The sequence below is a fragment of the Pelobates fuscus genome, chromosome 5 (genome assembly GCF_036172605.1).
Source record: "Pelobates fuscus isolate aPelFus1 chromosome 5, aPelFus1.pri, whole genome shotgun sequence".
Lineage (NCBI taxonomy): Eukaryota > Metazoa > Chordata > Amphibia > Anura > Pelobatidae > Pelobates > Pelobates fuscus.
The window spans coordinates 339,350,407-339,361,487 of NC_086321.1; the positions used below are offsets into that span (position 1 = coordinate 339,350,407).

At 42.0% G+C, this 11,081-nt stretch overlaps 1 protein-coding gene across 1 annotated transcript; it reads left to right on the top strand.

Moving 5' to 3' along the window:
* Window positions 1–7,333: 7,333 nt before the first annotated feature.
* On the top strand, window positions 7,334–10,244 carry LOC134610321 (gastrula zinc finger protein XlCGF49.1-like). Its single transcript, XM_063453271.1, has 2 exons — window positions 7,334–7,407; window positions 9,330–10,244. The coding sequence occupies exon 2, from the start codon at window positions 9,338–9,340 to the stop codon at window positions 10,034–10,036; it is 699 nt and encodes a 232-aa protein (XP_063309341.1). The 5' UTR covers window positions 7,334–7,407; window positions 9,330–9,337; the 3' UTR covers window positions 10,037–10,244.
* Window positions 10,245–11,081: the final 837 nt, after the last annotated feature.

Consider the following 11,081-nt stretch of genomic DNA (forward strand, 5'->3'; position numbering starts at 1 on the left):
CTATTGGTAAAAATGTATTCTAAAAGTTAGGTATGTGACTTAATATTTATTAATGGTGACAGTTTCAGAGGCATTCAGGATATAGGACTAGATTCAGGGGCGTACCTAGAGCATTTGGCACCCGGGGCGGCTCCTCCTTATGGAACCCCCCTCCCCCCCCCCCCCCCTCCCCCCCCCCCCTAAAATGTAAAAAAACACCCACATTTTTTTTACAATGAATGTAGCACTGATCAGTGTTTGTGCATCTAAATGTAAGCATGGGTTTTTGTATGGAAAATGTGTGAGTATTGTTGGCGTTTGAATGCAGGCATGCATTTGTGTGTAGTGTTGGCAGTATAGGGCAGTGGTGTGGTTATATCAAAAACATGGTGATGTTTTAAAGGTGTGTTTGTTTGTAGTGTTGTTTGAATGCATTGGATATGCTTGTGTGTAGTGCTGGCAAAATGCTAAGATGTATGCACATATACACATACACAAATATATACACACAATCAGACAACACATTTGCATAGAATTCATACTAGCCACCCAGATTTCCTGTTCTGTGCTGGCTGACACCTCTAAACTTCGATCTTTGTTTAGCAGATAACTCCTCTATTTGATATCCCTATGTGAGATTGCCATATTTAGATCTAAAGAGCACCCTAATTTGGCATATTTAAATATGGAAATCTCACATAAGAGCATTCATTAATTTAGGGAATTATCTACTAAACTGCTAAAAGATCAAAATTTAAAAGCCTTTTACTTAATTTTAATCTTTCAGTTGTTTAGTAGATAACTCCCGTATTTGTTATCCTTATGTGGGATTGACATATTTAAGGACACCAAATAAGGGAGCTATCTACTAAACACATACACATTTATATACACACAGACTTGTACATCTGTGGTTGTGTGTGTATATAAATACACACACAATCCCAGACATACACCTAATCACAGACACACAATCACAATAAACACACACTTAACGACAGAGATACACACAATCACAGACACACACAAAAATCACATTCTTACACACATTTAGTAATTAAGATGTCCACCCAGCTTCCCTACCTTGCTCTTGGATCTTCCCCATGGTGATTAACGGTTGCTGCTGGGCGCTCTTCCTGCACAGCTCACTTGTGGTGCCAGTAGTGATGACGATGCCATCTTATCCCAGCTGCCGGTTCACTGCAGGGCGCGCACTAACCTCACTGCCTCCCAGAATATATCTGTCCTTGTCCCTTGTGCAAAAAATGTGTTTGTGACAGCGTATGTATGTGCATGGTGTGTGACTGCATATGTAACTTGTGAATGTGAGCCTGTGTGTAATGTGTCTATGTGACAGTAGGGGAACAGTTGTATGTGCCTGGGTGGGTCGGAAGGAGGGGTGGGAGTATAATGGCAGGGGGGGTTATAATGACAGTGAGGTGGGAGTATAGGGCAGGGGGTGTGGGGGTAAAGGGGTGGGAGTATAATGGCGGGGGTATAGGGCAGGAGGGGTGGGAGTATAATGGCAGGGGGGTTATAATGGCAGTGAGGTGGGAGTATAGGGCAGGGGGTGTGGGGGTAAAGGGGTGGGAGTATAATGGCGGGGGGTATAGGGCAGGGGGTGTTATAATGGCAGGGAGGTGGGGGTATAGGGCAGGGGGGATTATAATGGCAGGGAGGGTGGGGGTATAATGGCCGTGGGGGGTGGGGTATAGGGCAGGGAGGGTGGTGGTATAATGGCAGGGGGTATAGGGCAGGGGTGGTGGGGTATAGGGCAGGGAGGGTGGTGATATAATGGCAGGGGGTATAGGGCAGGGGGGTATAGGGCACGGGGGTGGGGTATAGGGCAGGGAGGGTGGTGGTATAATGGCGGGGGTATAGGGCAGAGAGGGTGGTGGTATAATGGCAGGGGGTATAGGGCAGGGAGGGTGGTGATATAAAGGCAGGGGGGTATAGGGCAGGGAGGGTGGTGGTATAATGGCAGGGGGGTATAGGGCAGTGGTATAATGGCAGGGGGGGTTATAGGGCAGTGGTATAATGGCAGGGGGGGTTATAGGGCAGGGAGGGTGGTGATATAATGGCAGGGGGGTACAGGGCAGGGAGTGTGGTGGTATAATGGCAGGGGGTAGAGGGCAGGGAGGGTGGTGGTATAATGGCAGGGGGTACAGGGCAGGGAGGGTGGTGGTATAATGGCAGGGGGTACAGGGCAGGGAGGGTGGTGGTATAATGGCAGGGGGTACAGGGCAGGGAGGGTGGTGGTATAATGGCAGGGGGGTATAGATTAGCTTGGTATATTGACTTATTGTGTATTTAGTGTGTTAATCCAGTTAAGTCATAGCCTTTTGGTTTCAGGATTGAAAGCTGTATATACAATGTCGTTGATCTTTGCTATTTCATCAAGGATTACGATCACATGACTTCAGCTGTTAAACGAACTAAGACAGAGTAATCATTACACCTGTCATTGATCATGTGATCTTTCTGTCACAAATGTAGTTGGTATTGTAGACTTCGTTAATCGGCTATCAATATTCGATCAGGTGGCATTGCTTGGAAATTCCATAAAGTTAAATTTTTACTACTGCAAGAACCTGGGCAAGGTCATTTTGGATAATGATAAGTGTCAGCAAATATTTGGACACAAAAAAAAAAATGCCTAGGTGTTATTTTTTAGGTAATGGCAATTTGTAGCATATAGGAAATGTCTTTTTCATAAGTGTACATTTTATACATAACAACTTAAAATCCGAAAGAGGCTGGTTATGAAAAGAAGAGAGTAATTGGGCTCTATGCCATGACTAACGTGTGATCTTAGGGATCTAACCCCTTAAGTAAGATAGCTCCCAGGAACTCTCGGCACCATAACAACTTCATTGAGACTATAGTGTCTGGAGTGTTATTTAATTTTAGCTTACTATTTCAACATCTTTGTAAGTCTGGAGAGTTATACATACAATAGCCAGTGGGGGGAGATAGAGTATTTATGAATGTAATTGTGTAAACTCAAAGCACTCCAGGCTTAATTTGCAAGGTCAAGACAATTGTCTGATGCCCAAAGTATATTCCCAAGTGCAACAAGTATAATAAAGTGCAAGTTTAGCGCTAACTATACAGATGTATGTGTGGTGCTGCCACAACCACCACGTGTTGAGTCAGTCTACACAGCACAGTGAAACCCCAAGTATTAATCAAAATTATGGTGAGAGCGCACAAGTTAAAAAGGAGAGCAATGATGTAAAGACGTAGTGACGTAAGGAATCCTATCACTGACCGGAGAAACTGTAGGTAAAACCTGATGAGAGGATGCCGGAATCACCTGAAAATTCATCATATAAAGGCAAAGAACGCACTATGCTTGTTACTTGGAGCTATTCTGGTTTCTTTTTGTTCTTTTTTTAAATTCTTTATTTTTGCAATATACCGTATCTGCTATATATATATATTGCTATATATCTGCAGCATGGAGGCTTGTGCAAAAGCCATAATATGTTTTATACAACATTATCCAGTGATACAGAAAGGAAAAGTTATTTCGTTAAGACATGTCTTGTTAAGGTAATTGGCTCGGTCGCAATCCGTCAAGGTTTTTGCATTTTTATATAGACAGAAAATCAGTAAAGAAAAACAACTTTAAAAATTAACATAACCTAACAGAGCAATGTTACTGATATAATTTTGAATGGTGTGGGAGCTATTCTGTTTTAATAATATTATATTGTGTGCAAATAAAAGCAGAATTAGTAATTGTATTCCTGTTTGCTTTCTGTAATCTGGATAAAGTAACAGAGGTGAAGCTGGGATAAGTAATCTATTGCAAGGTGGACCCACCAAAGTGTATGAACAGGTGTAAGCACTTGCGCGTTTCGCTCTAAATGCAGCTCAACAGGAGAGTGAACAGCTAACCACACAGAATTTACACTCTTATCTGCAGAGGCAAACAATTCCTACTGGCTCACAACCATACTTCCGAACATTTCAAAGGGACAAAGACGAACACTTCAATTTTAGTAAGCCAGATTACTGTATTATTGCTGTGGAGCTCAGTTATGCACAGTAGTGACTGGTAAAGTTTAAAGGTCGTGGGATGCTGCCCACTGACTTGTTGGGCTCTACCATTTAACCACATGAGATGCCATATTCAAAACCAGCTGCATCTCCAGTCATCAATAAACAGGAGCATAGCAAAAGCAGATAAAATCATCGCAGATTATGTTTTAACTAACGCGCTTAGAAGTAGCCCTTACGGGGCTTTGAGGGATGCGACTATGAAAAAATCCCCAAACCCAACGAAGAGGGATAGGTACAACACCCTGAAACATAGCCCTCTCAAGAGCACAATTTACCATCAAACCTAAGCTTTTAACCTTCAAATAGACGACTTTCCAGTCAGTCAGTACCACTTGCAACAAACCCACAACGGTTGATCTTGTTCAAACGAGATCCTTATCTCGAATTAAAAACTACCACAACATACCAGTGAGATATCACATCTTTACCGGTTTCTATTCTCTACATGTTACTACCTTCGTTATCATTTACTGTATGAATTTAAAATTAGAGATACAGATTGATCAGAGGGGGGGTGGCCTAGAGGGGCACAGTATAAACGAGCCAACCCAACTTATGGGGAGTTTAGGAAAAGCTGTGGAATCATCAACCATGAGAAACACCATGACTGGATTACACTCAGTGGTAACATGACACGTGATGTATAACATCCTACCTAAGAGTCATATGTCTAGGCCTGGATTAACATAGGGGCTTATGGAGCTGCAGCTCCAGGCCCATGCCCATGAAATAGGCCCATTGATTAAATGTAATGTTTTACACACGCTACTCTTAGGGTTTCCGCCTGGCTGGTATTTCACTGGCACAGCCAGTATTTGAGGCTGCCTGGCCAGTGCTGATATTGCAGTCATACTGGCAATACAAATGCTGGTATTTTTCTCAGTATAAACAGAGATTACGATGCAATATCAGCACTGGCCAGTAGGGGGTCGCTGTGTGTGGAGAGAGGCAGGGATAGGACGTTCCAGCATATCCCTCCCTGCCTATCTCTACTCATTGATTCACAGGGGAGCAGCTACAGAGAGTCCAGACAGCAACTCCGATCCTGCAGAGACAGCATACAACTCATGGAAGTAAGGGATGGGGGGAAAGGCTGCAAGGAGACATGGGAGACATTATGACACAGATGCTTGGAGACACTGAGAAACTTGGGGACATTGGGAGATATGGGGACGCTGAGACACTTGGGGACACTGGGAGACATGGGGACACTGATACATAGGAACATTGAGACAGTGGGAGACTTGAGACACTGGGGGACAGGGAGACACTGGAAGCAATCCACCTATACAGCAGAATCAAACTGTAAGTAGTTTTTTGGTGATTTTACAGCATTTTCTCTTATGTCACTCCTTGTGATTTACATCATGTGATGTCACATTTACATAATTAATTATGCAAATTAGTAAGGCTGTTATGTTTTTCCAAGAAAGGTGTCAACCCTAACTACTTTTCACATACTCTTGCTTAAGTATGGAAACTTGAGAGGGATATATGGGAACAAAACTTGTGTGGACTGGCTGACAATGAAATTAGTTAAGGTAATGCTGAGATTGCTGACTTTGGTCTCTCTAACACTATGGCATGTTCCCTTTCTTCTACACTCACTACATACAGCTTTTCTCTGTCCCAGACTGTATACCAGGAGCTTCCGCCTGCTAGTAAGAAGGTAAGGAGACAAGTGGACCAGCGAGTGCTAGGGGACAGTCCTTAGAAAGCACTGAGCGAGCGCATCATTAGACGCAATTATGCCAAGCTCAGGGTGCTGTCTGCATAGTATGCCCTTAGTTGGCCAGCTTGCATGATTGGCAGGCAGCCTGACATGCATTCATGCCAGACTGGCCTTCCAATTCTTTGGGCAGACATGCCCCCTTTTTGGGCATGTTCGCCCCTTTTGGCAGGTTACGTGATTTGCGTCAGTGGCCCACCATTTTCCCGCGCCCATTGGCTTGCTGCTTCACTGGACACTGCTGTTAGGGAGTATGGATTTACTTGAAAGATGAAAACCTAAATTAGAGAGAGATTAGCATAGAGTATGTGTTTTCTTATAGCTGCTGTTTTCTTTTCCTCCAGCACCATCTCCATCAGATACACAACGCTTGGGAGGTAGGACTGTTTTAGTGTTTTTGGTCGATAAGATTCTGTAAATAGGCCCATCATAATTGTCAGCACCAGGCCCAATGGGCTCTTAATCTGGCCCTGCATATGTCCATTCCATATTTGTAATACAGGACCTTTGGAAACAGAGAAATGAGTAGCACAGATATTGTATGTTGTTGAAATGCAAAATGCTGTATTGTATTGTGACCCAATATAATCCCCTCCTTGATGCTGTACCCCATGACAGCTCATTTTTGTGTCTCAATAAAAATGGTCAAATCGGAAAGAAACAGATTGCATTTTTTATTTACAACAAAAATGGGGGAGATCGCCCCAGTTTCCACTGATATTGTGCTCCTTCAAAAGAGGGATTTGGACCCAAAATCAGCACTGTCCTTCCTTAAAAGGGAAACTTGGTATACACACAAACTAAATCACATCCTAAACACACACCAAAACTGCTTCAGATTATGAAGTTTATTGAGAGCTATTTCTGCTAATATATGTGGCCTCCTGGTTATCCTGCTCATACTTGAACATTATCGGGAATATTGTATAAGCAAACCCACCGTGACACATGACAATCTCTGGGATGCTCAAAGGAATGTTGGGATAATATTGAAAATTCTGCACAAACTTGTAAAATCAAGGCTGGAAAAATAGTAACATGGCTGTGTGATAAAAAATTAAATACAAATCCACAAAAACAAGTCCTGCGCTCAAACTCCCACTACTCTTGGGCAGCAGCAATGACCATAGTACACATCAGCCCCAATACATACAATAAAAAACAAAGAAAATAGTTACATGCGCACTATCGCAACATATAAAGTTTAATATAGACATATATTCTTTTCTTTTTTTTATGATTATTTTTGTTTTTTTCTATAACATATAAACATAATAACTAACTAAAATGAAAATGACAAAACAAATACAAATAAAAAATAAAAAAATAAAAAAATAAAAAAGCCCTTGTCATTAAGAAATTCCTGCACGTTTTATCCATTAAATGTATCTTCTGCAAGAAGGAAGCATGGTAAAAAGCAGAGGAAATAAACAGGCTCCACTCATTGGCTGCTGTCAAGAAATTGCTTCCAGTTCCCACAGCATTCTGGAGCTTGTAGTTTCACTACACCAGTGTTAAAGGCACCAAGCTCAGGTAAGAAATACAAATCCCAGAATTCTAGAAGTCATTTTCATTGGCCATTTAAATCAACCTCACCTAAGAGCATACACAAAAGGCTTCATCAGAACAAGGTAGGCTGACAGATTTTAAGCCACTCTTTTAAGCAGCAAGCCTCTGAATGTTTGCTTAGAATCTCTGTAGAATGAATGCACTGATAAGCTATGCAAAATAACACAAAGAGTCTCCATTCTCCATTAATGTTCCTTTAATTGCCTCTGCTTACTGTGTTATTCTGTGACTGCTGTCTGGCAAAGTAAGAATGGTTGCTGTTAACATTTGGGGATACAATGTAGTCAGTATTTTACACACCCTTTACTGCCCAGCATAGTTTAAATCAGAATATTTTGGTTTGAAAAGGAATGTTGGAAGGTTACAATCATACACCCTGCTTTAAATGTTTATCATGCAGGACATAAAAACGGATTTATTTATTTTTTATTAAATTTTTTTTAATTTTATTTGGTTGGTTTTCATATTAACTGGCTGCTTAAAATTTAGTCACACGTAAATATGCAGCCATGAAGTCTATCACATTTACTTTCTATATATTTTAAACCAAAATTGATCAAACATGTATCCTGATTTCAATACTGCATCATTTTAAATTAATGTTGTGATGTAAATAGCACAGTAATAGTTTGCTGTGAGAAGGCATGTTAATCTACAATGTGCACGATTCCCCTTTTTCTAAGGCAAATTATTTTAGTGACTTCAAACTAAAGCAATGATACTCTTTAACTCCAATGTGTGTACATCATTCAAGTTAAATACATTGTAGAGCTACAGGCAAACTGTCATATGTGCATTTTTTGCACAAGGAAATGGCTAACAGAAATGTAACTATTGTTTTAAAACTGATTTTTTTTTTTTTTTAAATAGTCCCACTTGTTTTTATTTTTAACACATTACATGCCACTGCACTGTATTAGTTATGTTGCCGAGTGCCTCTGAGTGGTCCCTGGTTTAATATTAAATTGTTTAGGAAATATTTTGTTGATATAAATTGGGGCTCTTCTCAGCGTCCACAACATCAATGTCAACTTTATCTAACATGGACGCAGGAGATTGCCAATAAGTGTAGTCCGCCAAGTATGCATTGCCAATGTGGCTGAGTAGGAGTCTGTCCCTGGGCATCGAGAAAAGCTATGATTAGTAAAAAATTGGAAAAATCAGTAGTAGCAAGCTGTAGTGGTTATGGTGCTTAGAATGTCCCTGTAACTGGCCTCTTACATCAATGACTGTGCATGTCATCAAAGCAAACTAGTCCTTCGAGACACTACAATAAAAATGGAATGTCATTAATTTAGTGACAGCATTTTTCACAAGCCCTTAAGGGGTTAAATCTCAAATATATATAAGCCATTACTCTGTTTCTTGAATTCTCTTACTGCGGTGTGTTTGCTTTGGAGTAGGATATATCGTTCACCACAAATTGGCGCATACGGCAATTGTTTTAATGGAGGTATCAGTAAAACCGTATTTCACCCTGTGTATGATATGTTTTTCAGCTGAAGTACTTGGCCAAGATTATTTGTAACATTTTAAAATATGTTTCTTCATTTCTGTTTCACTGGCTTTTTTTCCCCACATTACCTCTGTCTCTCTTTTTTTTAAATTATATTTCTTTCTGTTACGAGAAATAACGTAAAACAAGACAACACATTTTTCTGTTTCATGTTTATTTTCCATAACAGTCATTGAATGAAGGACTGTACAGCAGGAGTATTACCACATTCCTTTAGTACTTCACCACATTTTTTACCCTCCACCCACCTCACATGGGATGGAGGAAAGTACAAGGATTTTTTCCTAGGTTTCTATATTGCCTTTCTACAGTAGCAATTTACTTACTAAAGCATATAAACAATTTAAATTTTTGGATGATTCAGAATTCTCCAGTGCAAATATGCAATACAAATAAACTCTGTGTTGTTTATACAAATAAACTGTGTTCATTATAGAATGGTTTTATCTACTTTATTTTTTTTGACAGACTGAATCATGGAAAACCGAACTACTGAGTCTCAACACCGAGATAAAAAAGTCCAGAATTGCACTAGAACAGAGAAAACGACATCAACTGATGGTAGCCTTGTAACGTCCTTTAATAGCAAATCAAAAGACTGTAAAGGGACAAAACCTACCCGTTTGTGTAAAGCTAAAGTCATGAAATATCGTCCGTCGCTCACGGTGCAAAGTGTGAAAACAAAGAATCTTACATACAAGATATCTACTGAAAATGATAATGATTTTGTTCGTAAAGACCAGGAAGAAATAAAAGAAAAACCGTATGCATGCTCGGTGTGTAAAAAACAGTTTGCCCAAAAATCCAACCTTGTGACCCACTTAAGAGTCCACACAGGATCGAGACCGTACATGTGCACCGAATGTGGAAAAACCTTTAGTACAAGTTCAAACGCCGTGACTCACCAGAGAGTTCACACTGGAGAACGTCCGTATAGCTGTGGTGAATGTGGGAAAAGCTTTAGTATTAGTTCAAACCTGGTAACACATCAGCGGGTGCACACAGGAGAGAGACCGTATGCCTGTACCGAATGTGGAAAAAGCTTCACTCATCGTTCAAATCTGGTCATTCACCAAAGAGCACATTCAGGAGAAAAGCCCTACGTTTGTCTAAAATGTGGAAAAACATTTACTCACAGCTCACATCTCGTTGCACATCAGAGAATTCATACATAAGGCTGTTCTTTCTCTAGTTATTAAACAGAAACTAAAACGTTTTGAGCAGTTCGTCAGTTTCCAATGTACAGTGTTAAATAATTTCTATTTATTGAGGTAGTACGTCCAAAACTTGTCATTATTTAACGATAATTTTCATCTCTGAGACCACAGTTTTCTACATAAAACAATCCTTATTGTGTGGCAGTTTCTGAGAAAAGGCCGAACGAGTGTGTGGTGAAAATAAACAGGGGGGCGGGGCCTGACCGCCGGCGGGATCAGACGTGCTCTGTCTGAGCTCCCGCTTCAGGGCCTGAAGAATCGGAGCCAACTAGGAGCCAAAGGCAACCACAGGTCCATACTGGTGCCCACCGGGACCTCCAACCGATGGGGCACACGGAGATACCTCTCACACCCTGGACTGGCATCCAAAGTAACCCGACGAGGCCCGAAGCTCGCTGGAGCTTGAGCCGGGCAGGGACGGCCGCTCTCCCGGGTCTCCGGCCGGCGTCTCGTCTCCCCCCCCCCTCTGGACCGGGGGGGTTATCCCGGTCTCCAGGGGCTGCGACAGATACGCTAGCCTGGGCCCAAACAACCGTTCTACCACAGAGGGCTTACAGGGAAGGGCCCCTCAAGATGGCCGCCGCACATCAACCATGTGCGCGACCAGCAAGCACGAACAAGCCGAACGCAGGAGAGACCACTTAACACTAACCAACCATCATGACAACCTACCCCAGGGCTTGGCCGGCTGACAACAACGTGCAGACCCAGGTACATACAACCAAAGCTCGGCAGAGAATGAATGGGGAGCAAGAAGTGTGAGACTTCACTGAACTAGCCTCATAACGCAGACTCACTGCTGCATTTGGAAAGAGGTACCTGGCACAACACCCTACTTAAGCCTACAAGCCCCACTACAGCCTCTCACCTTTGCAAAGCGATCACCTACTCACCTGCCTGCAAGCAAACAAGCGCCCGCACAGCCGCCCAACACCCACACTTACTGGGCATGGCGCCACGCAGACCCACTCACCAGCCTCATTGCGGCTCTACCACACGCTGG